This window comes from Helianthus annuus, chromosome 11, assembly GCF_002127325.2.
Source record: "Helianthus annuus cultivar XRQ/B chromosome 11, HanXRQr2.0-SUNRISE, whole genome shotgun sequence".
Classification (NCBI taxonomy): domain Eukaryota; kingdom Viridiplantae; phylum Streptophyta; class Magnoliopsida; order Asterales; family Asteraceae; genus Helianthus; species Helianthus annuus.
The window spans coordinates 167,258,949-167,285,923 of NC_035443.2; the positions used below are offsets into that span (position 1 = coordinate 167,258,949).

A 26,975-nucleotide genomic window follows, 5' to 3' on the forward strand; every position below is an offset into this window, starting at 1 on the left:
AGTTAACCCCTGTATTTACACCTACACACCGACAAAACTGACATATACACGTTATAGTGTGTGTTACCAGTTTATGGAATATCGACCACTGATAAGCTAAACCATATTTATCGAATATCGACCATTGATAAATTAAACCATATAAAGAAGTAAGTTTTGTATGAACCAGAATAACCGACTCCTAAAAAATATATTATTAATGCACGTTTAAAATAGTTCATAAACCAGAATAATCAAGTTCTAAAAAGTATATTATTAATGTACGTTAAAATAGTTCACATGAAAATAAGTCAAGTTAAAAGTTACAAAGAGTTAGATGCCAATGTTTTACCGTTGCCATTTTGGTTTACTGGGTTAACTTTATCCATTTTTTCTGTTAACGAGAAGGGTAATTCGGTCATTTTATATGTTGTACCGTGCATCTACCCTTTTTTTTAACTTAAAAAAAGTGATTATTTACTATTATTTCTTAATAGTTAATAAAACTATGTAATATAGGGTGTATACAAGCTGAGTCAAGCCCGAGCTCAACTAAATTCGAAGTCATATAATTTATGAAAGCTCAAGCCCGTGAATAATTTTTCAAACTCGAGCTCGATTCGTTTATTATTAAATAACTAACTCATTTACACTTAGAGCATTCACATTTGATCCTCCATAATTATGTATAATTATGTGAGTACAACCTCTATATGAGTATTTGTTAGTGGTTGTGAGTGAAGAAGAAAAAAATTACTCTTCATCGGTAAATTTAAAAAGAAAACACTGTTCACCCTTTATATTTTTTCAAAGTGATGCGAGTGGAAGAGGGAGAAAATGTAATAACAAAAGTAAAAAAAATATTATTTAATTGAAAATTAGAGAAAACGTAGTGATTTTTAGTATAATTATATAGAGATTAAGATGAAGAATCAATTGTGTGCTCTTATAACTATTTATATATAGTCTTACTATAGTTTTATAAAAAACATAAGATGTATCATAACTTTATATAATAAAAGTTATTATTAAAATAATGTATTATTAAATAATCATTATATAAATATAACTTTATATAATAATAGTTATTATTAAAATAATGTATTTTTAGATAATCATTATATAAATTACTGGCTCGTTTAGTACTTTAGTCTCATAAGCTGGCTCGAGTTGAATAAGTGAAACTCAAACTCAAGCTCGTTTATTAAACAAGCTTTCTTTTAAGCTCGAGCTCTTTAAACCCGGATTCCTTCATACTTTTATCAAGTTGATCTCGAGCAGCTCGTCTACACACGAAATGAGAAGGGGTGTAATTGCATTTGTAGAGAACATTAGGTAGTCTTTTTGTAAACAATCACACCAAGTTGGAAATCAACCTGGACTAATAATTATGACACCCTCTTCTCATCTCTACGCTGTCTTTTGTCTTCTCCACTTCTCACTCACTCGCAAACAGTCCATTTCCCCTCTCTTCAGATCCAGGTGAGTTTGTCACTCTCGTACCGACCCTATTTGACTTCAATTCATACCTTTTTGTTCTTCATTCTTCCACTATTTCGACCCTATTTGATCAACCCATTTGGGTCATTGATTCACCCCTCAAATTGATCCAAAAAAGGACCAATCTTGTATCCAATGTGTTTCCTGAACTTAGGCAAAAGATTGATTTTTTTTTTTTTTTTTTTTTTTTTTTTTTTTTTTTTTTGTATTTGGAATGAATTAATGTATACCCATTTGATTTAGCAGAATTTAAGATTTGGGTTTCGGTTTTTATTTGATTCTGGTATGAACTGATGATGATTGAGCTCATGCCCACCAACTGTTTGTTTAAATTCCTTTGCTTATAGTGTACTTTAAGCAAATGTGTAACTATTGATGGTTGCAGGGTTGTGAATGATTTGATATAATAATGGAAGAAATACAGTCGCATTCGGAGAACTATAGATCTTCGTCGTCTTCAGCTAGTAGTCCCGCTAGTAGAGTGCCGTCTAGTAATTTTTTTTACTTAAGGAAACAAGGGGCTTTAAGGCAACCGATTTCGTTCGAAGATTCACCTGATTGGGAGGATAATAATACGGATGTGGAGGTTAGGGTGGAAGAGGGCGGTGACTCGATTAACACCGCCACTACTCCCATTTCACCATCGCTTTCAAAGCTCAATAGTGGTTCTCTACCATCTCCACCGTTACCGGAAGGTGCGGTTGTGGCAAGGAAGATCGCGGGGGCTGCTATTGTGTGGAGGGATTTAACGGTTACTATAAAGGGTAAACGGAAGTATTCTGATCGGGTTGTTAAAAGCTCGAATGGATACGCTTTACCTGGCACGATGACTGTGATCATGGGTCCCGGAAAGTCGGGGAAATCGACACTGTTGCGAGCCCTTGCTGGTACGTAACATACTTTATAAGGAAAATCTTAAGAAAACGCAATGCAGTTTTTCACTTTTTACGGGTATATGCAACTTACGTTTTTCAACCGCTTTATTAGATTTATTGTTTCGCGTTCTTCTTTAGGAAGGTTGGATGATTCAGCGAAAACATACGGTGAAGTATTTGTCAATGGGGCTAAATCGAGCTTGCAGTATGGATCCTATGTAGGTTTCCGAGATTCGATTTTAAATTGACATTTTCATTTTGTGGGTCCCACAATATCTGAAGAATAATTCTTTTTCTATTTATAGGGATATGTTGAGAGAAAAAACACACTTATCGGATCATTAACCGTGCGTGAATTTCTTTACTACTCGGCGCTACTTCAACTTCCTGGCTTCTTTTATCAGAAAAAGAGTGTGGTAGAGGATGCTATTCAAGCGATGTCGTTAGGTGACTACGCGAATAAACTCATAGGGGGTCATTGTTACATGAAGGGTCTTCCGAGTGGCGAAAGAAGGCGAGTCAGCATCGCCAGAGAGCTTGTGATGAGGCCGCAAGTCTTGTTTATAGACGAGCCTCTCTACCATCTTGATAGGTCAGAATTCTAATTATTTGTCTTTAGAGTAAAGTACACGGATGGTCCCTGTGGTTGACCAAAGTTTTGGATTTGCTCCCTAGTTTTCCAAAAGTACACTGATGGTCCCTGTGGTTTGCACTTTGTAACGCATTTTGTCCCCAACTTTTGCTAAAAGTACATCAATGATCCTTGTGGTTTGGACTTTGTAACACATTTTGTCCCCAACTTTTGCCAAAAAACATGGATGGTCCCCGTCGTTTGCACTTTGTAACGCATTTTGTCCCTAACTTTTGCCAAAAGTACACCGATGGTCTCTGTGGTTTGCACTTTGTAACGCATTTTGTCCCCAACTTTTGCCAAAAATACACGAATGGTCCCCGTACTTTGTAACGCATATAGTCCCTAACTTGGACTTGCTAAAACCAATAAATGCGTTGCAAAGTGCAAACCACAGGGACCATGACCATCCATGTACTTTTGAAAATATAGGGACCAAAACCAAAACTTTGGTTAACCACAGGGACCATCTGTGTACTTTACTCTTGTCTTTATTTTACCTTTTTGCCCTTAATTAACGATCATCCATTTTCAGTGTTTCTGCACTTTTGATGATGGTGACATTGAAGAAGCTTGCAAGCACTGGTTGCACCTTAATTTTCACAATTTACCAAAGTAGCACCGAAGTGTTTGGTCTTTATGACCGAATTTGTCTTCTTTCAAATGGGAATACGCTGTTTTTTGGGGAGACACTGGCTTGTTTGCAGGTAAAGCATCTAGTTTTATTAGTTTTGAAGTAATTATTCATTTTGTAATATTTTTTTTTCCTGTAGTTACTGAACATATACATACTTTATAATTATGTAGCACTTCTCAAACGCTGGATTTCCTTGCCCGATTATGCAAAGTCCTTCCGACCATTTTCTTCGTGCAATAAACACCGACTTTGACCGGATCATTACAATGTGCAAAACCTGGCAGGTAATATACCGAACGCTTTCCTTTTTTTCTTCGAATATAAAACCAACAATGGACATATTACACAAAGGTGGCAAAAAGGTGATCGGTGATCAGTGATCGGTCCCCATGTAAATTATCGGTCAGAATATCGGTACTGATATCATTGGCGATATTGACCGATATAACCAATATTTGACCGATATCACCGATATGTCACTGAATTGTTGGTGTTAAATTGCTATATAAATTCTGCATGATATTAAAATTACCGATATCCCACTGATATCTCACCGAGATAACCTATATCTCAAAAATCGGTCCTTGACCGGAATCCGATACTTTACCGCATTAACTGCATAGGTTGGCTGAGCCGAAACACTGTGTCTTTTATTCTATCTTTGTTACAAATACTAGTTTTTTACCAGCCGCGCATTGCTGCGGGGCCGTACACCTCGTGAGAGAGTATAAACTACAATCGGCCGAACTCGTTTCCGAATTAATTTACGACGAAACATAGAATAACTCAAATTTATACCGTTGAATCAAGATGTGTTATATTAGACCCGACTCGTTTTCAAACTAATTTTACGTCGAAACGTAGACAACCTCGAAATGTACATGAAAATAAACACCGAAACGTATTATATTTGACCTAGCTCGTTCTACAATAAAATTTATCTCAAAACGTAGACGAACTCAAATTTATACCGACAAGTACATAAAAATAAGAATGTAAGAACTTATTTTTTTGAAGTAAAAATGTATAGGGGTTAAATTCAAAACTTTAGAAACATGAGGGGGACAAAGTGACATTTTACAAACCTTTTAGAAATTGAAAGGGTTAAATGTGTAAAACCCAGAAAGTTAAGGGAGTGGTATGGCTGGTAAGAAACCCTACCGATCATACCATTTAAGAGTTATATACAATTTTCTGTGTCAAATATGATATAAAAGTTATATATCTTATTAATAATCTGAATTTTTAAATTAAGCAATGCAGGAGGTTTTATGCATTAAAAGTACACTTTGGGTTATATTTTACGTGTTTGGCCCATTAGAGATAAAACATAACACTCGTCGACCCTTTCATCAGATTATCGTTTTTATCGGCTTTCTTCTGTTGAGTGATATCTTGAATAATTTTTTTCAGGATGATAATGGGGATTTTTCAAATGTCAATATGGACACCGCGGTAGCAATCCGTACCCTAGAAGAAACATATAGATCTTCAGCTGACGCAGCAGCAGTTGAGACCATGATACATAGGCTAACCGAAAGAGTAAAAATTACATTCAAGTTTACACTTTATATTTATTAATAAATAATAATTAGTAATAAATAATAAATTTGGGTGTTAAAAATGTATCGTTTATGACATTATGGTCACAGGAAGGCCCGTCTCTAAAAAGCAAGGGAAAGGCGAGTAGCGCTACAAGAATTGCAGTGTTGACTTGGAGATCGTTGTTGATTATGTCGCGGGAATGGAAATATTATTGGCTTCGGTTAATCCTTTGCATGCTTCTTGCGTTATGTGTCGGCACTGCCTTTTCGGGTTTAGGTCATTCGTTATCCTCTGTTGGGGTAAGTTGCATAATATTATACTATTATATGCTCACCGTAACATAATAACACAATTGTTAGAGTTATCAAAATGGACGGGTTGGATTGGGTTGGCCCGAATCATTTTTGTTCTATACATTTTTGTTTAAACTCGGCTCGATTCGAGCTTATAGCGAGCCAATCTTGAGTAGCTCATGAGTGGCTCAACTAGTTTACACTAGGGATGGAATCGGTACATTACCCGTATTCGTACCCATACCGGTACCGAATTTGAACAAAACTGGGCACCGAATATTGTACCAAATATTATGGTACGGTACGGGTACGAGTATCGGTATTTCGATACGGCACCCGCTTTGGTACCACCTTGTTTTTTTTAATCTTTTGACTACTCGTACGAGTACTAAATAGGTAAAAGTGGTACGAGTACCAATACAGTACAGGTACCAAATAAGACAGAACGGGTACCAAATAGGTAAAATCAATATGCGTAACATAATACGAAAAGAAAGTATAATATCAAATTCATTCGTAATCAAATTTGGTACCCGTACCATTTTTACCCGTACCGATACCAAAAGTACCAAATACCAAAATCAATAAAACCGGTACCGGTACATGTACCGAATAGCAAAAATCGATATGGGTACGGGTATTTTGGGAAAAAAAATTCCCATCCCTAGTTTACACCCCACGTTTTGAAATAATTTCAAAGTTCAAATCTTTATAATTGTCATTTAATTGCAGACGAGAGTTGCAGCAATTTTTGCGTTTATATCTTTCGCTTCACTCCTAAGCATTGTTGGGGTACCTGCACAATTAAAGGAGGTTAAGGTATATTAGATAATTTTAGGAGTGAATTTCAAGGATTGTCCTTTATCTTTATACTAATTTTCAGGCGCTGTCCTTTATGTTCAAAATTGACGAGTTTTGTCCTTTATGTTTTCATATCATACACGTTTTGTCCTTTAGGCCTAACCCGGTTAGTTTTTTCAGTTAAATTTGGTCATGTGCTTTGCACATGAGAGCGTTTTTGTCAATTCAAAGGTTGCAGAAGCTTTGAGCTGTAAATCTGCCGTTGAACTTACCTTTGAATTGACAAAAATGCCCTCATGTGCAAAGCATATGACCAAATTTAACTGAAAAAACTAACTGGGTTAGGCCTAAAGGACAAAACGTGTATGATATGAAAACATAAAGGACAAAACTCGTCAATTTTGAACATAAAGGACAATGCCTGAAAATGAGTATAAAGATAAAGGACAATCCTTGAAATTCACTCTAATTTTTAGTTTATAACATAATAACATAAATATAACGTACAAAGCTATTCGTATGTTTAATTCAGGTGTACGCTTGTGAAGATTCAAATCAACATTCAGGAGGAATAGTTTTCTTAACGGGACAACTTCTGGCGAGTTTTCCGTTCTTGTTTTTGATCTCGATTTCTTCGAGTCTGGTTTTCTACTTCCTCGTGGGGCTTAGAAATGATTTCAGCTTTATGATGTATTTTGTGCTCAATTTCTTCATGTGCCTTTTGGTTAACGAAGGGCTAGTGCTCGTTGTTGCCACCGTTTTGCAAGATGTTTTCTGGACTATCTCAACACTCGTGTTTATACATGTGAGTTTTCACCTTTTTATCAGTTAGCCATACGTCTAAACTACCCGTCGATACAACTAATTGAAGATATCTTGTGTAACTAGTTCAATAGAATGGATAATGAAAATTGATGGCGTTCTTTAAATGGGCAGGGTTGTAGATGAACCGAACGAACACAAACAAAAGGTCGTTAAGAAATGGACATGTTTATAAACGATTTACGAACGCTTACCGAACGAGATTTTTTGTTCGTGTTCGTTCATTAAGAAAATGAACATGTTCATGATCTGTTCATGAACACTTACCAAACGCAAACGAACACAAACAAATATTCATGAACATAAATGAACACATACAAACAATATATATTCATTTTTAAAATAAAATTTGTTTTTTTCATCAGAAAGAAAGATTACGAAGAATCCACCAAAAACAACTAAGTACTTAATATAATTATCCGAACATAGTTGACTTAATTATCATAGACATAAAAAACACAAAAAGTAATAAGTTTGTCAAGCTTTAACACAAACTGAAATTGAAATGGTCAAATGAGAGATGTTAGCGGAGACTTATAATATAACAATGGTTTCTAGTTTTTTAAAAATAAAATTAATAAAATAAAAATATAACATTAAAAACATTTAAATGCACGAACAAAATTGAATATACATGAATACATTGCCAAACGTTCACGAACATAGACGAACGAACGCAACCTCTATTCATGTTCGTTTGTTTAACTTACCAAACGAATTTTCTTGTTCGTGTGTGTTCATTAATTAAACGAAAGAACACAACCGAACTTCCGCCAAATGGTTCACGAATTGTTCGCTGAACGTTCGGTTTGTTTACAACCCTATAAATGGGTATAAGTTTAGCTTCAAATTATTGGATTAAAACAACTTCAGATTATTTAATCTAAAACTTCATGTGCATGATGTTTTACAGGTGATGATGATGCTTTCTGCTGGCTATTTCCGAATTCGAAGCGCGTTGCCTGGGCCCGTTTGGATGTATCCTGTTTCCTACATTGCTTTCCACACGTATTCGATACAGGTAAGTTTATGACAACGTGGCTCATTAACTCATTTTATTAAAACCAAAATTTAACTTTTTAACAACATTAATAAAATTATGTGCTGCAAACGAACCGAACAATCAGCAAACAGTTCGTGAACCGTTCAGCACGAAGTTCATTTGTGTTCGTTCGTTAATATACGAACGAACACGAACAAGAAATTTCGTTCGTTTAGTTAAATGAATGAACATGAACAGAGGTCACGCTCGTTCATTTGTTCATGTTCGTTCATTTATGTTCATGAACGTTCGGTAACATGTTGGTTTGTTCTCAATAGTTCATTAGAGTTTCTATTTCTTATATTTTATTTAAATACTTCAAATTTCCAACAAATGAAATATCTAGTAAATATTATGAGTAAATTACTTTGAGTCCCTTTGTTTTAGTGGTTTTAACCACTTGAGTCCAAAATCAAAAAGTTTAACGCCCTGAGTCCCTAGCCATTTATTTTATAACGTTTTGAGTCCAATTTTGTTCATTTTATAACGATTTGAGTCAAAAAAAATTGGACTCAAAAGGTTAAATGTGGACTCAAAAGGACTCAAATGGTTAAAGAAAATACTTATAGGGACTCAGGTCGTTAAACTTTTTGCTTTTGAACTCAACTAGTTAAAACCACTAAAACACAGGGACTCAAAAAGTAATTTACCCAAATATTATTGTATATATATTTTGTTCATGAACGTTTGTTTGTGTTCGTTTGTTTCCATTTGTGTTCACGAACATTAATTTGTGTTCATGAACGTTCATTACCTAAAATTAACAAACGAACACAAACAAACACGAACACGTTCATTTCCATAACAAACAAACACAAACATAAAATCTTGTTCGGTATGTGTTCATGAACACATATATTTCCTTAACAAACGCTCTCTATTCATCAATATTAAATTTTGGAACATAACTGGCTTTGAATTTCGTGTTTCTAGGGTCTCTTGGAGAACGAGTATGACGGGACATCATTTGCAGTTGGTCAAGTGAGAACGATAACCGGGTATCAAGCGCTCCATAACGTTTATGACATTTCCCCCGATAATAATTCAAAATGGAGAAATCTACTGATCCTTTCACTTATGGCACTTGCGTATCGAGTTCTTGTGTTTCTGTTGCTACATTTTTGTGTGAAGAAGAACTCATCTCTATTTAGATTTGTGTGTTGTAAACTCAAGATGAATGAATGAAAGAATATATACGCGCTTTCTTGCCTGATTCGCGCTGTTGTTTAGACCATACGGGTTTTGTGTAATTTGATCACTCCATTTTTTTTTCTTTGTTGTTTAAAGTTTTGGTTTTGAGTCATTAAACATGATGCTAATATAAAATTTTAACTTGTTATTTTATATTGTTGTGAAAGACTTGTTTTTATTGGCATCATGTGGGATTGCTTGAAGAGATTCGGACCAGCACGCTTGACGGTTAGCCATGTTGCGTGGCTCAAGTGACCGCTTTCGGTGTCGGTCCAAGCAATGTTACAACTTAATACTCTTGGTCTTAGTTTGACCTGGTCAAATATGATCATAAACTGAGTCAACTGACATAACTGGTCTAAGTCATGTTACAACATTACAGTCCTGGTCTTAGTTTGACCTGGTCAAACATGATCATAAACCTAAATTAAGAACTATAACCTAACTTTTGGTTTCCTTTATCTTTAATATTTTTTTTATTATAATTTTAACATTAAATAGTTTCTTTATGTTAAGACGACTGTCCTACAAATTCAAATTTCAAAATAAATATTTTAAATAATGTAGACTTTCTGTGCACAAAATAAGTAAAGTCTTCTTTAGTTTAAGTTCATTAAATAACTTTTAATTAAATCCAATCTTTTCAACCATCTTTTAACGGTGTTCTATACACTGAGTAGGGGTAAACATGTATCGGTTCAGTTTGGATATGGACTAAAATTGAGCTATGACCGATTGTTCATAATGATTGATTTTGGTTGTAAACAATTTAGTTAATTCGGTTATTGTAAAAGATTGCTAGGTTAATTTTGTCGACCATCGCTTAATCACTGGCTTTGAACAGAGACTGATAATTTTAATTAATCAATTAAACTAAATTTTAGGTCAAATAAATTATTATGATTTCTTTTGACTTAGGGGGGTCGGGGCGCCCCGTGATAACAGAATCTTCACGTGTTGATCCACGTGATACACCGCAGCCGGTAAAGTTTTCCACGCGTTGAATTCAAAACGCGTTGTAGTGAGCATGCGTTGAATTGTTACCGTTGTGATCAATGTTACCGTGGAAGCTGGGTGTTTAACAACCAATTTGATCAAAACCCATGTGAAAAGCGGTCAAATTAAAGAGATTATGAAATTGCCGAAAGCTTCTTGAACTTGAAAAACTTGAGGTTTTGAGGGAAAAAGAGAGAGAGAGAGAAAGAGAAAGAGAAAGGTGAAATGGGGAGAAAGGGGGTGTTGGGAATGTATTTTTAAACATAATTTTAAGAAATAAAAAAATAAAAAAAGAAATGGACTCTCTACATTGGTTTAGTGATATTAATAATTGTTAATTTATTATTTAAAAAAAACCATCACTAGTGATGGGCACCTCTAGTAAAATTTATCACTAGTGATAGAATTAAGCTTAATGATACTCCAGTGGTCCGTCAGTGATCCAAATTTGTCGTTCAAAAAAAAAAATATAGGTTGGGCTGATCTGGTCATCTATATAGGCCTATACGATGCGTATAGGGTTAACACGTGACGACAGTGTCAGCCTTTGACTAGCCTGAGGAATCGTAACTAGCTCGCATAAAGCCTGAGGAATCGTAACGAGCCTTATACGAGTCGTATAGGCCTATACGACCCATATTAAAGGTATCGATTTACAAGAATGTTAGGTGTGACAATAATATGACCATTCCAAAATCAATAATATGACCATTCCAAAATCTCTAGACCGAGTTAGTTGACCCACTTTTCCAACGAACCAACAGGCGCAACAACCTGTGTACGCGCCAATCATCTTCAACTATCTTACCGCTTTCGCAATCTTTTCCCCCAAATTCATCGTCTTTGCAACTTGCACATGTGAATCCCTCAATGCAATTGCGTTATTCTGACTCAATCTCTCAATTCCCCAACAATTATCCCCCAAAATCAACAAATTTGCAATGATAACGCCTTCATCGCTCTTAAACGGCGAGAGAACTGTCGTTTTGCTGTTTGTTTCGACCATTTTGTACTCTGTTACCAATGTATTGGTTGTTTATGAAGCCCTAGGGTTCTCTTTGCTTGCTGTTTTCGCTTTATTCGTCGAGATCTCAGTCGAATCGTACGGTTCCACCAACCCATTCAAAACCAGGTAACCTAATTGATTGAATTGGATTGTAATTGTAATTGTGTTGAATTGGTTGTTAGGGTTTATAAATTGTGAAATCTGATGGTGCATTTTAGCTGAATTGTGTTTTAATCTTGCATGATCTTTTCAATTGGTGAATTCAAGATCCTCATATTTGTTAGTTTTTTGTTTTTTGTTTTTTTTAATTTTTTTCAAGATTGTTCAAGAATTTTCTGTTTTGGCTGCTAAAGGGTTTAGTCTGAAAAATTCAAAAAAAAAATAATAATTAAAAAAAAAAGTTAACTTGTTCAGAAAATGTTGCACAGAATGGGTTATTCAGATAATCAAGTTTTTTTTTTTTTTTTTTTTTTTTGTGGGTTTGTGATATTAGGCCAGGAGCTTCATCAGGGATATTTTTGGGGGCAGTTACCCTTCCGGGTCTTGCAGTTTCGAGGCTCATACAGTTATCAAGAGCTTTGTCGGTAAATGAAGTAAGAACTGAAGGTACATACATAGCTTTTAAATTAAATCCATTCTTGTTACGACTTTCGTGTTACATTCAATAATCGGAACACACGATTGAAAAAGTGCTTACCCTTTGTGCGTTTAACATGTTTCGTTTACGCAGATGTTGAATTTCTACGCTTGCAATATTGGGCCACTTCTACTAGTTGCCTCTGCGTGCTGGTTTTCCTCTGCTTCATTTTTCGTCATGATTCCAACAAGCCAAAATCAGCGTCTTTTAATAGTGGTTGGCTCACAAAGTTTTGTATTAGTTCCATAGCTCTGTTTGCAGCATTGTGTTGCTTATCTTTTGCTGCAAAGTCGTCTAGTGGTGGGTTTGTTGACTAAATTTAATCTCAAGATTCCATCTTTTGTAAATTTGGATGCAACACTAACATAAACTGTGGTTTTTGTTACGCGAAATAAACTTATACTGAAATTTACGGATTTACCCATCGTGCAGGACGTTATATGGCATTGACCTTGTTTTGGATTGTTTTTCACGGATTGGCTGCTGTAAAATTCATTCAGCATGTTCTCAACACGTTTCCAGCATGTGCTTCATTCGGTTAGTTCACGTTTCTTTTTTACGCAAGGCTATTTTTTTAATGAGTTATATGCCATTTTAGTCCCTGTGGTTTGGGCCATTTTGCTAGTTTAGTCCAAAGGTTTCATTTTTAACCTGTGGGTCCAAAAAGGTTTCACAGTTGTCATTTTAGTCCACTGGGTTAACTTCATCCATTTTTTCTGTTAACGAGAAGGCCAATTCGGTAATTTTGTATGTAATTCCCTTAACTAAAAGGGCAATTCAGCCATATAAAATGACCGAATTGGTCTTCTCGTTAACAGAAAAAATGGATGGAGTTAGCCCAGTGGACTAAAATGGCAACTGTGAAACCTTTTTGGACCCACAGGTTAAAAATGAAACCTTTGGACTAAACTGGCAAAATGGCCCAAACCACAGGGACTAAAATGGCATTTAACTCTTTTTTAATTATACGATTTTTTACTAACCTCGTTGTTTTGTGTATAGGGGAAGCACTTTTGGTTACAACGGGATTTGTTGTTTATTTCGGAGACATGTTTGCGTTCACGATAGCAAAGGTTCCATTTACTTCATCAGTTCTTTTATTAATTTTTCAATGCACTGTCAGTGTGAAAAAAGTTACACGTGTGGTTCTTAGATTCACGGAGTTCAGCTTTTATTTTTGTAATTCGAGAGTCGTTTGTAAAAAAAGAGTAAAGTACACGGATGGTCCCTGTGATTTGCACTTTGTAACGCATTTAGTCCCCAACCAACAAAAATGTAACGGTTTTAGTAGGTCCAATTTAGGGACTAAATGCGTTACAAATTGCAAACCACAGGGACCATCCATGTACTTTTGTAAAAAGCTAAGGACTAAAATGCGTTACAAAGTGCAAACCACAGGGACCATCCGTGTACTTTTGGAAAGCTAGGGACCAAATCCAAAATTTAAGTAAACCACAGGGACCATCCGTGTACTTTACTAAAAAAACTTATCTATAACACTCTATTGTCTGAACAGATTAGCAAGCACCTTGTGTCATACGGGTTACGTTCCATCACATACGGAGCGAAAGGAAGCGAGATAAGCACTATAATTCAGGTTCGCACATCTTCAGAACCGTTTTTTTTTCTTTTTTGAGTTTTTAATAACTAACCGGACGTATATTTTCTTACATGCAGGGAATGCTTCTTGGCCTGCTTCTTTCTCCAATGTTGTTCAAATTCATCCTTAAAAAATCAGAATTTTATATGATCTCAACAAATTCTGAAGCTAGAGGACATCACGAGCGTAAACGATCTATTATATTTTATGGATCTCTAGCATTTATTTTATTAGGAATTGTTCCGTTGTGGATGCAGTTTGTCCAAGATTTTCCCGTTCACCCCTTTTTATGGTACTGCTCGGCTCCGTAACTTAATTTCACTTCAAACTACTATTATTTAACATTATGCGGTTATATTAACGTAATATAACGAGAACTATTTTATCTTGTCAGGGTGTTAAATTTTGTTTTTTCTGAACCACACAAAAGGCTATCCTTATGTGCGTATTGGGTGGCGGTTATATTTGTATCGGTGCTGCGGTTTTACAATATTTCCAAGAACAGTAAGATTGAGCGAATTCTTCTCAGAAAATATTACCATCTGGTGGCAGTGTTAATGTTTGTACCGGCACTTATCTTCCAGGTGATATGATATTCCAAGCAAAGATCGATTCATCTCCTTTTTCTGGTGGCAAAATGGGCGGGTCGGGTAACGGGTCAAAAGGTTGTTTTGTGATTTGGGCCGAGAATGTTTTAAACAGGTGGTGTGTTAATTATGATTACGAAAGTTATATTGTTTTAAGAATATTTCTAATTTTTAAACAATTATTTAGGAGGTTTTATAGTTATAAGCAATTAGTGTGTTAAATATGTTTACAAAAATTATATATAGTTTCAAGAATAAATTTTAATTTTCAAACAATGAATAAGGAGGCTTTATAGTTATAAAACAGTTAAGTGTGTAGAATATGATTACAAAAATTATATATCGTTTCAATAAATAAATTTTTAATTTTCGAACAATGATTTAGGAGGTTTTATAGGTTATAAACAGTTAAGTGTGTTAAATATGATTACAAAAATTATATCATTTTAAGAATAATTGTAGTTTTTAAACAATGATTTATGAGGTTTTATGGATTAAAAATACACTTTTTAGTTTATTTTGAGTAAATTGCCATTTTAGTCCCTGAGGTTTGGTCTAAATTGCCATTTTAGTCTAAATAGTTTTTTTTTCTGCTCTAGGTCCCTGACTTTTCCATTTTCTTGCCATTTTGATCACATTGCTTACCTCAGTCTAAAAATCTGGTTATAACCAGGGGTATATTTGGCATAATTGTTGGGTAGTGATAACCTTGGGTAGTTTACAACATAATTTATAAACCTCATAATAATTTAATGCCAAAAATACCCCTGATTATAACCTGGTTTTTAGACTAAGTTAGGCAATGTGATCAAAATGGCAAGAAAAAGGAAAAGTCAGGGACCCAGAGGAGAGAAAAAAAAAACTATTTGGACTAAAATGGCAATTTGGACAAAAACTCAGGGACTAAAATGGCAATTTACTCGTTTATTTTCTAAATTTTCTGTTTGACCAGTTACACGTATAAGATAGCGTGATTCAAACCACTCGAAAGTAAATGGGTCAAAAGTGCCACCTCTACCCTCTCTCTCTTTTTGTTGACCGTACCTCGTTCAGTTTTGACTTTTTAGCTAATGCAATCAAACTCCTCTTTTATATGTTTCTGTTTTCAGCCAGCGTTTCTGAACTTGGCTTTCGGTGCAGCTTTGGGGGTCTTCTTAGTGCTTGAAATCATTCGGGTATATTCCTCTCGCAACCCGCCTTCAAATCTTCTTTTTTAATTCATTTAAGCATAATATCATGTATTAAATTTGTTTTTTTTTTTCCAAGATAACAAACTTGTTTTAGGCAGGTATGGAGAATTTGGCCTCTGGGATCAATTGTGCATCAGTTTATGAACGCCTTCACCGATCATCGCGACTCTGATCTTCTTATAGTCAGGTGTTCGTTTATACTATTTGCATTATGTCACAAAACATATATTTTAATATCAAGAATTCTAGTAACATGATGTTTATCTTCCTTTATGCAGCCATTTTTCACTTCTTTTAGGATGCGCATTGCCTATCTGGATGTCTTCTGGATTCAACGATCGGCCTTTAGCTCCTTTTGCTGGAATTCTCAGCCTTGGTATCGGAGATACCATGGTACGAATACCATTTTTATACTTATTTTGTTTTTATGTAATTTGTTATATTTTTATAATTATATGTCATTTTTATAAGGATAGGCATCTATGGTTGGATACAAGTATGGTGTTCTTCGGTGGAGTAAAACTGGCAGTGAGTGTAACTTATTCAAGCTTGTAAATTTATTATTTTGATCTCCGACTAAATTAATATTATTATTATTATTTTTTTTTTTTGCAGAAAAAACCGTTGAAGGCACCGCTGCTGGAATAACATCCGTCTTAGCTGCTTGCTCTGCTCTACTTCCACTTTTAGCTGCCACGGGGCACATGTTCACTCAGGTCTATTATCTCCATATCTATATACATCCTATCATGGGCCGAGGTGGAAAAATGGGCGGGTCGGGTATGTTGGGTCATGATGGGTTTGGGCCTAAAAGATAAAGTCGGGCTGGGTTGACTACTAGTTAGTTAAATATGAATAATAAGTTATGGAGTAAAATGCCATTGAGGTTTGGCCAGTTTTGCGACTTTTGTCCAAATGTTGGTTTTTCCGCATCTGGATCCAAAAGGTTTGAAATCTTGCCATTTTCATCCGGCTCATTAACTCCATCCATATTTCTTAGTTAAGTCAGGGGTATTTTTCGTCTTTTATATCTCGTAAGGGTATTTTGAATACTTGATATAAAAGACGAAAATGAATTAACGGAGAAAAATGGATGGAGTTAAACGGGCCGGATGAAAATGACAAGATTTCAAACCTTTTGATCCGGATGCGGAAAAATAAACCTTTGGACGAAAGTCACAAAACTAGCCACAAACCTAAGGGACGAAAATGTCATTTTACTCTAAGTTATGTAATTAGTTTATTACAATAATGACTTGATATTTTGGATAAAACGATTTAGGAGGTTGTATGTATTAATATACACTTGACAAGTTTCAACCTGTTTGAACATGTGGCCCATCTATTTGACCCGTTCCCTTTTTAGCTAATATCTTTTAGAATAAATTTCTGTTTTCGTCCCTGAGGTTTGTCCATTTTAACTAGTTTAGTCCAAAAATCTAGTTTATAATAAAACCATCCCTAAGGTTTGTATTTCTTAACGCTTTTCATCCCTAAGAATTAAATGAAAAAGCAACCCTTAGGGATGAAAAGCGTTAACAATTGCAAACTTCAGGGCTGGATTTGTTATAAATTAGATTTTTGGACTAAACTAGTTAAAATTGACAAACCTCAGGGACGAAAACAGAAATTTACTCTATCTTTTATTTGACACGTTTGAAATAAAACATAACTAAAATTCTCTTGTATTATGGCTTTTACTGGTGCAGCACTGGTTGTCTCTGTTGTTGGCGGTGACGGTGAGTGGTTTGCTGGAGGCGTACACCGCACAGCTTGATAACGCCTTCATACCCCTTGTCTTCTACAGCCTTCTATGCCTGTAAATACTAAAAAAAGTAAAAATATAGCGAAAGTAGATATATCCCAATTTGTAATGATAGATCATGGATGAGTTTCAACCTGTTCGACCCATTTGGTTGTTTCACATTTTAGATAAAAGTTAGTGTAACTAGTTTGGAATATAATACAACCAATATTGACCCGAGGTGACAAGATAGGCAAGTCGAACAAGTTGTGTAGCGGGTTAAAAGATCTTTAACATACCTCGGTTTGAACACGTTTCGTTGAGTTAGGTCGACTTGTAAACACTTTTTGTGTATTTTTTGAACATTTCTAAATATAATTAATGAATTGATATAAAACAGTATTGTTACAACAATAATTTTAAATATTTTTTTTAAACAAAGCACCTTACGACAGTTGCATTCACAAAAAATAGGCTCTTGACTTTCAAATTGTTGACTCATTTAATGTCTTCTTTTCCGGCTAAAACTTTTTTTTTAATTTGTTTATGTGAAGTGAATGAAAAAAAATCAAAATCATACTTCAATGGAGGAGAAATCATAGAAAACTTATATACACATAATATTAGAGATGTAAAAAAACCGGTTTCGGTTCAAGAAGCTTCTATATACGACATAATATTAGAGGTGGATTGAAACCTGTTTTGAAACTGAAACGTGGAACCGATAGGAACCGGTTTGGAACCAACTTTTGGAACCCGAACCAGTAAAAAATCTGGAACCGATAGGCAGGGCTGTTCCAACATTTTTGGAGGCCCAAGGCGAAATGAAATTCTGGGGCCCTTTTTTCTTCTTTGATTATTATAAACGATAGGAACCGGGTTGGTGAACAGAAATAAAAATAAGTTTGTAAAAACCTTGTTCTAGTTATAAACCGTTTTTGGAGGGAAAATATTCGAACCTATCAAGCAAATTAGGGTCAGGTTCAAACCGGCCTTGGACAAAAAAAAAACCCGGTTTTTTTAATGTTTTTCAAATTGGGTCGCCCTCAAACCGATTCCCGGGAACAAGACTACGAGCGAGTTGAGTTATAAAGTGTTATAAACCGGTTTGGGGGACCAAACATTTTCTCGTACACCTCTATAGCTAAATAAATTTGATTTAATGGGCCGGGCCCTTCTTCTCGTAAGGCCTTTTCTATGATTCTATCTAGGAAAAGGTTCATCAAAATTTGGGGATCAATCATTTGGCAATCATAAAGCATTTGTTGTTGCCGTTCAAAAAAATAAAAATAAAAAAATAAAGCATTTGTTGTTGGACCAGATAGAATCCAGATCATTGACTTGACTAAAAAATATCTAACCAAGATCTTTATATGGATCAAGTATTCATATACATGATGATAGAGAATCCTGTACATTAATTCAGAAGTGTGAGAAATATATTATAACACTATATAACACCGTATAACACTATGTAATACCATATAACACTATGTAACACTATATAATATTATATAACAAATATAACACTATATTTTGTCTGATAGCATGTCTATGATAGATATATAGTGTTGACATAGTGTTATATGGTGTTACATATTGTTATACGGTGTTTATATGGTGTTATATAGTGTTATATATAGTGTTATAATACACTTCTCACACTTCTGAATTAATTATATATATATAGTGTTATAATACACTTCTCACACTTCTGAATTAATGTACACTATCTCTATCCTCCATGATAATATTTTTACTTAAAATACAAAATACTATTTAAATTAATAATGTGACTTTGTTGTTTTATGAAAACTGACGGATTTTTACTGTGCTCCCCTGTTGGTTCTGTAGGATCGGTTTTCGACTCCATAACGATTGCGTATCGACATGTGTGCTTGCTAAATCAGACATTGTTGCTACTCAATTCTATATTAACCGTTTACCAAAAATCAAACAGTTTAGCATTGAACGCTCACAAGTAATAAATATAAATCTGACTATAGGGTCGCTTAGATTTCGGTTGCATATATAAACCAAAAAACTACAGTGTCCCTTGGCCCCACCCCTGCTGCATGTTTTATTATTTGGATATTTTCATACTTAACATGTCATAGAGTAGTTATCTTTTGGCCAGCTAAAATAAGTATCAACAATACACAGTCAGCTCAAACAAGTTGTATTGCATGCAACTTGCATTGCATTTCTAATTATGTCGGTCGGTATTTTATTTGGGGAACTTTCATGCATTATTAGGGGTTCTGAATTTCTGACACGACCTGAAAACACGAACCAAACCTAACACGGAATTCGCGGGTTTAGGTTTAGTCTAAATGGGTTCGGGTCAGTTTCAGGTTGAACCTACAAACCCGTTTAGCTAAACGGGTCGGGTTCGGGTCAACCTGGTCAGGTTGACGGGTTAACTCGTTTAACCCATTTACAATAAAGTAAGCATAGAGGTGACTATACCTTAACCGGGGCCCTTTATGCTAAAGATTTCAATCCTCATGCACATGCAAATGCTCACAAATGTATCTCTCTCTCTCTCTCTCTCTCTCTCTCTCTCTCTCTCTCATTTCTCCCTGATCCCTCTCTGGTGGTGTATATAAGGAAGGATACATGACATTGCAAATCAAGTGTAAGGTATATATGTTAAAAATCAGTTTAAAAAAATGGCAAAAGTGAGGAATAGTAAGAAAAACAATGGCATATTGAAGTTTAAGTTAGTCATGGAGAGACTACAAAAGGGTTTTTTCTTGGTCAAGAAGCGATCGCATTCGATTCATGGTCAAGAAACAGTACCATCCGACGTGAAAGAAGGTCACTTTGCAGTGATAGCATCCGACGATTATATTGAAAGGAGATTTGTCGTTCCTATCGCGTGCCTCCACCATCCTTCGTTTCAAAGACTCCTAGAGAGAGCCGCCGAAGAGTATGGGTTCGACCACGAAGGTGCACTTATGGTACCTTGTAGACCGAGTGAGCTAGAGTGGATGCTAGAGGAACAAATAGGGTCTCATGATGGTACAGATTGGACTTCATATAAGACCATGGTGGAAAGTTGTTGAAATTGTGTCTAATTAAGTTGTGTATTTGGCACAATGTCACGTCTATACATAAACCCTTGACACATTGAATTTAAAGGGTTTTTGGGGCACCGATAAATTTTATAAACACATATATATCATATATGTGCGTGTAATACATATTACTTTAATATCGTTGGAGAATGGTGATCCCATGGTGACTTATTGTGCCTTGTTACGTGACATTTTTTTAATTTGTTACTATGAAGGTTATTGTTTGGGTCTTACCAGAAATTTTGAGGTTATTTTTTTAACAACTAATGGTACATATATAACTCCTACTAATTACTAAATTACACCAAACTATCCATCTTGCTTGGAATTGAACTCAAGATCTCGCACTAAGAAAAACAAAAGTCTTTATCAAATAAGTTAGTCTCACATTGAGGTCATTGTTAAATAATGAGTCTACATATTCACACACCCAAATGCCTATTCACACACCCTTATATACGCCTTGTATAGGTCTATACGTCGCGTATAACCTTTTTCAATTTCCAAGAGAATCTCTGATTATGTCATATTTTGTCTTATATACCCGATATACGCCTCGTATAGGTCTATTGGGTTGCTATTATGTACAATTTTAATGTGTGTGGTAATTAAAGCTAAAAGGTCTTCATGTTTAGTATTTCATGGAATAGAATGTTTTGTAATAATTTTGTTTACTTCATTGGTTTGGAAAAATTAAAATGGGATGGGAGGAAGAAAGGATGAAACGGGATGCTTTTTTTTTTTTTTTTTTGAATGGCAAAGGTTACATTATACATACTTTTAAACTACACCAATAAATACTAAACTACACCCCATGTCAGGATTTGAACCCTGGTCTTTTCTCCAAGAGGCAAGAGCCTCTACCACCCAGCTATAGCTGGAATGGCGGATGCTTTTTTATTTAGTTTATATTAACGAGCTTGAAAGTCAAGATGAAATGATGGGATTATTTACATGTATGTAAGGATTAGTTTCGGTGATTTTTTAATGGCTTTGCACGGTTCATTATTAAATATATGCGGGTGATGCCAAAGAGACACCATTTACACACCAAAAATATTATGTGGGTAGTATAACAAGTGAAATGGTCACACAAGTCATAAGGCATGTTGTAATGACACATCGGACGGACTTTATGATATGAACTGATTCAAAAATGATTGATGTGATGATGCTTGTCACGATTTGTTAAACTGATTCAAATTATGATTGATGTGACGATGCATGTTACTTACAAAGTCATACGGTCTTGTACCTTTAGCAACACCTAACGCATACCTTTTTTTATATACTTCGCTATTTTAAGTAAGTTATATCATAAAATCAAGAAATTTATAATCTTTCATCCAATTAGTTGTAAATATAAATTTAAAGCAGTTACAAGTGTCTATAACTTCTACGACTATTTTTTCATTAAATGGAATAAAATGTTAGAAACCTGGAATGGGTTGTGGTTCGTAATAGGCATGATAATTGAATCTAACATCAGTCAGGACACACGCCGCAACGTGCGGGCTTTCCCACTATGTTAGCAAAAAAAAAAAAAAAATTTACACCTGTGTGTAAAGCTATAAAATATCTTTTTACTAACACAAATGTATTTTTTTTCACATACATATCTTTTTAAAAAGAAGTTCTTACGGAATATCACTTTACATATATGTAGTATATGTATATGATATAATGCTTTACCATATAAGTGTAGTATATACTATGTAAAATTACCTTCTTATCATTTTACTAGGCTATCACCCGCGAATTTCGCGGTGAAAAAAATTAATTTATATTAATCAATTTATATTCTTTAATAAAATAAAAAGACATGTTTCAAACAATACACAGTCAGCTAAAACAAGTTGTATTGCATGCAACTTGCATTGCAGTTCTAATTATGTCGGTATTTTATTAAGGGAGCTTTCATGCATTAATAATTATAACTTCTATAAGTTTTAAATATATGTTACAATCCTTTTAGCATAGCGATATGTCCAAAGTTACTATTAATATTCACTATTCATCACTAGAAAACTGCTATATTATTCCTATGCGATATGTCCAAAGTTACTATTAGTATTCACTATTCACTACTAGAAAACTGCTATATTATTCCTATGAAAATTTCTTACAAACAAAATCTTGACACTTTTCCTATGGCATTTTGTCGGAATATGTGGGAAACGACAATTCCTCACGCATTTCTGACGGAAACTGGCGTAGGAAAACTTATAGTGTTCTAGTAGTGATTCTTTTCTAAGTTTGGCCAAAAAAATTAAACTCAAAATAAAACCCTAAATTACTTATATCCTCGATCCCTCCTATGATATATTATATAGAACTGATCAACAACATTCATAATTAAGTTGACTTGATCTACTTAAGATTGAATATGTATACACATAAATAAATAAGTATAATTCTACATGTACGTATTGTTATTGTGATATGTATCCATATATAAGAAATTACGCGTCTTCAATAAAGTAAGCATAGAGGTTGACAATACCTTAACCGGGGCCCTTCATGCTAAAGATTTCAATCCTCATGCACATGCAAATGCTCACAAGAGTATCTCTCTCTCTCTCTCTCATTTCTCCCTCCCTCTCTGGTGGTGTATATAAGGATACATGACTATGAACGGCATTGCAAATCAAGTGTAAGGTATATGTTATAAAGTTTGAAAAAAAATGGCAAAAGTGAGGAATAGTAAGAAAAACAATGGCATATTGAAGTTTAAGTTAGTCGTGGAGAGACTACAAAAGGGTTTCTTCTTGGTCAGGAAGCGATCACATTCGATTCATGGTCAAGAAACAGTACCATCCGACGTGAAAGAAGGTCACTTTGCAGTGATAGCATCCGACGATTATGTTGAAAGGAGATTTGTCGTTCCTATCGCGTGCCTCCACCATCCTTCGTTTCAAAGACTCCTAGAGAGAGCCGCCGAAGAGTATGGGTTCGACCACGAAGGTGCACTTATGGTACCTTGTAGGCCGAGTGAGCTAGAGTGGATGCTAGAGGAACAAATAGGGTCTCATGATTGGACTTCATATAAGACCACGGTGGAAAGTTGTTGAAATTGTGCATAATTAAGTTGTGTATTTGGCACAATGTGATTTTTTATATACATGTAACGTGTTTATACTTTATTGTTAGCAAAAAAAAGTTATTCTTTTTTGTACACATGATTTAAGGTCAGCTAAATACAACTGAAAGATATGATTATTATCTTCTATAAATTCATGTTGAGTTCATTTAGTACCTAGCTACCAAGTCTTTACTAATTATCTAATGTCTTAATTTCAATAAGTATAAAAACAATTTTAAGTTTGCAAGATTTGGAACTATGATTTATATGTTATTTGATTTAGCACATTGGTTGTCTTGTATCATATAGATAAAAGTATAATGATTATTCCCATCTGCTATTATAATAACTAGTGAGCTTCTACCGCACTTCGCAGCAGGTACCGCTATCGTATTAGACCGTACCGAAACCAATTGAACAACATCTATATCGGTATTTGTATTTACTTTTATTGCTTTTGCTTGCGATAAACTGACATTGTATAGCTATCAAACCATACCGGACCAAACCGAACAACATCGGTACTTGTATTCATTCAATTTTACAGCTTTCTGTTTAATAACGGATATCATGCCGCTATGGTAGTAAACTAAATGAACAACATTGGTTTGGGTAACACTAATTATTTTATCATTTTTCTTTCAATAAACTGACACCATATCGCTACCGTACTGAACAACATGCATACCAATACTTGTATTTATTTTTATGGTTTTCGAATTTAAATAAAAAAAATTTATACAACTATGTTTGCAACAATAAATGAATATCGGTACAAGTATCGTGGTAACCTGAACCGATCGATCCATCGGTGTCGATTCCGATGTTCGTCTTTATCGTTTTCGGCTTATATAAATCACGTGTTGGATTCTATACCAAGTGCAGATTTCTTTAAAAGTAAATTATTACTAAAAATCAAATTGAATCATAAATATTAGAAGTAAACAAAAAACAAATACTCAAAAAATAATGAACTACTATTTATCACTAAAAAGAAATTATACAATAAATATTATTACTAAAAAAATAATTAAAATAACAAATTACTATTTATCAAGAGTTTGATTTGATGTATAATGTATAACTAGTAAAACACCGTCGCGCGTTGCGGCGGGAATTTGGTCGATATCAATTCAGTTTACTACGACACTGATGTTCATTATAATAACAGAAAAAAAAAATAAAGTTATGATTTCCCAAAAAAAGATATCAACTGGTGTTTACATTGATCGAAAACTATAAAAGTGAATATCGTGTTTGATCAGAATCTACGTGGTACGAATGTTGTTTGGATGGTATCAATTTGATTCGTCACCGGTACCGACACTCGCTACAACTTACAACATAAAAAAGATACTCTATAGCTCTACCGAAGTTATGAAAAAAATGATATTTGTCTCGTCCGATTTTGAAATTAGTTTTATCAAAACATAGATAAAAAGAATCATGTTGCAATGCAAGACGACTGAGACGACTTAACTACACTCTTTTCGACGTGACTGAGACGGCTGACAAAGCGCAGACTATTTTCAAAACAACTGAAAAGTAATATTTTTATTAGAAAGTTTTTTATTAACAATGTTTTCTTTTTAATTTTCTCTAGTTATAACTTATTTGAACATCCATTGATTTTGAACTTTTTAAAAATACAAATAACTTAGGAGTTTTAATAAAATACAAATGGTAATTTTCATATGATTTTGCAGTCAAACTTTTCCATTTTACCATTTAGCTTTCAAATTCTCAAAGCTTCCATTTTAACGTTTAGTTAAAAAGAAAAAATAAAACTTTTTTTGTGCCAAAACTTAAAACAATGAAACTACGAAACTACAGTATTATATACCATTACAATTTGAAGTGGCAAACATAGTGTATTTTTAAGTTTATTGTATTTCTCCTCTCTACTTTTGAGTCTTCTATATTTGCCCCAAAAGTTTGTTGACTTTAAAAATCTTGACACTTTGATGAGTGACACTCATCAGAGGTCATTGTTCTCCACGTGTTCAGAGATTACACTTAATCAAACACACCATCTTGACACTCATCTGAAGTTATGATATTCCACGTGTTAAGGAGTTTCATTTGTGGTTAACACGTTTTCACCCCTAATTGCTAGGGTTTAGACTTAGGTTTTCCACTTTATATTCAGTATCAAATTTGCTCTTCATTGCTTTCAACGGTTGGAATGGAATAGGGCATCTTCTTCAGGTGATTTGCATTCGTATTTTCTGAAATTGCATTTTTTAATTATCATCTCATGAGTTTACAACTTTGTTGGATTTGTTATATAACTTAAGCAACTTCTGGGTTTTCAAGAAAGATAAAGATTCTGTTTTTGGTAGAAAAGATCGCAACAATATTGTGATTTGTGATATAATAATGCTTCTATATTCTTTTCTGCTGTCAAATTCTACTTGCGTAGTGAAATTATCAGATCCGTATTGTACATAACCTATGCCTATTGTGATGTAGTGCTTGTATATTGTTTTCTGGTGTAAAATTCTACTTAGGTATTGTGATGTAATGCTTGTATATTGTTTTCTAGTGTAAAATTTTGCTTATGTTGTGAAATTAACGCAATTTTGGTTTAAAAAAAGAGTAACAACTTAAATTGTGAAATATGCTTTTTGCCACCATGAATCTATGAATAACTTCTAGGTTTTCAAGCATTTGAGGGTTTTGATTTTTTATCTGTTTGGAGTGAAAAAGAAACAATTTTGCGTGTGGGATTCTTATGGGGGAGGGAATTGACCTCGTGGGGCTTATTGTAGTATAATATATATATATATATATATATATATATATATATATATATATATATATATATATATATATATATATATATATGGTCTTATGTTCTTCTATTGTAGTATAATATATATGGTTCTTTTGTTCGCATCAGAAGTGTTTCGTTCAGCATTTTACAAAAGCCCTTATGTTCACTTGTGGTTCTTAACATTTAATGGCCTTTCAGGCATTTAGCTTTCACTAAGACATGTTTTTGTTTTGTATTTCCTTTATTGTTGAATTAATTGCATTCATATCTTGTCCACTTTTTGCATTCACATATTTGTGTATGGTGTTTTAAAGCTACAGAGTTTGTATATAGAATAAAAACAGGCTTTTCAAATTTTAAGTCAATTAAGTACTTTCAGTCAACGTGGTCAGCCAAAGTTGCTTTTATTAGAATAAGTGTCACCGCTTCTCTCACAACCACCACCACCCGTCGTCAATGGCCGCCATATAAGCAATATAGCATTGAACCATTTTGATTTTTCCCCTAAAACTACTCATTTCAACTCTCAGATGAGCCATTTTGGTGGCTGAACTGAGTTTACTCTTAATGTATGTGTGTATGAATGGTTCGACTGAATTTAATGGTTTCTGTCGTTTGATTGTTCGACTGAATTTAATGGTTTCTGTCATTTGATTGTTCGAATGAATGGTTCTTCAATGTGTTACTAATTACTATGATTGTTCTCTCCTAGAATTATGATTTTTTACTGTTGAGATAAACCATTGATTCATTTGCTATATTGATGTAAGTAGATATTGTGTAAATTTATAGGGGTTCAGACATTATTTCGTGTGTCTAACTTTATAGGGTTCATATTAAATTAATGAATACAACCATGTTGAATTTCCACTTTACATTTCTTACTCTTTCACGGCGACACCACCATTGGGCGATTGCTAAATGCCCATATACGAGTTGGCCACATGGAATTTCCTTTAAA

At 34.3% G+C, this 26,975-nt stretch overlaps 4 protein-coding genes across 5 annotated transcripts; all 4 read left to right on the forward strand.

Moving 5' to 3' along the window:
• Positions 1-1,278: 1,278 nt before the first annotated feature.
• LOC110890968 (ABC transporter G family member 3) lies at positions 1,279-9,361 on the forward strand. The gene is made up of 12 exons (XM_022138622.2): positions 1,279-1,461; positions 1,865-2,366; positions 2,493-2,572; positions 2,660-2,946; positions 3,521-3,692; positions 3,793-3,906; positions 5,036-5,164; positions 5,275-5,466; positions 6,193-6,279; positions 6,794-7,066; positions 7,997-8,104; positions 9,059-9,361. The coding sequence occupies exons 2-12, from the start codon at positions 1,889-1,891 to the stop codon at positions 9,308-9,310; spliced, it is 2,172 nt and encodes a 723-aa protein (XP_021994314.1). The 5' UTR covers positions 1,279-1,461; positions 1,865-1,888; the 3' UTR covers positions 9,311-9,361.
• Positions 9,362-10,999: 1,638 nt separating this feature from the next.
• Positions 11,000-17,374, forward strand: LOC110890969 (dolichol kinase EVAN). Of its 2 annotated transcripts, none has more exons than XR_002564920.2 (14): positions 11,000-11,444; positions 11,812-11,924; positions 12,049-12,255; positions 12,388-12,492; positions 12,958-13,028; positions 13,472-13,552; positions 13,633-13,847; positions 13,950-14,139; positions 15,252-15,317; positions 15,431-15,519; positions 15,611-15,725; positions 15,809-15,864; positions 15,948-16,048; positions 17,042-17,374. XR_002564920.2 is itself a non-coding variant. In XM_022138623.2 (14 exons), the coding sequence occupies exons 1-14, from the start codon at positions 11,254-11,256 to the stop codon at positions 17,153-17,155; spliced, it is 1,710 nt and encodes a 569-aa protein (XP_021994315.1). In that variant the 5' UTR covers positions 11,005-11,253; the 3' UTR covers positions 17,156-17,316. The 2 variants fall into 2 exon arrangements, 1 of the variants encoding a protein (XP_021994315.1); XM_022138623.2 differs by having other exon boundaries at positions 11,005-11,444; positions 15,809-15,860; positions 17,042-17,316.
• Positions 17,375-19,702: 2,328 nt separating this feature from the next.
• Positions 19,703-20,301, forward strand: LOC110887277 (auxin-responsive protein SAUR50-like). The gene has a single exon (XM_022135009.2). It carries the CDS (start codon positions 19,749-19,751, stop codon positions 20,142-20,144), a length of 396 nt encoding a protein of 131 aa, XP_021990701.1. The 5' UTR covers positions 19,703-19,748; the 3' UTR covers positions 20,145-20,301.
• A 2,485-nt stretch (positions 20,302-22,786) lies between these two features.
• Positions 22,787-23,251, forward strand: LOC110887278 (auxin-responsive protein SAUR50-like). Its single transcript, XM_022135011.2, has one exon. The coding sequence runs from the start codon at positions 22,841-22,843 to the stop codon at positions 23,225-23,227; it is 387 nt and encodes a 128-aa protein (XP_021990703.1). The 5' UTR covers positions 22,787-22,840; the 3' UTR covers positions 23,228-23,251.
• The last annotated feature ends 3,724 nt before the right edge of the window (positions 23,252-26,975 follow it).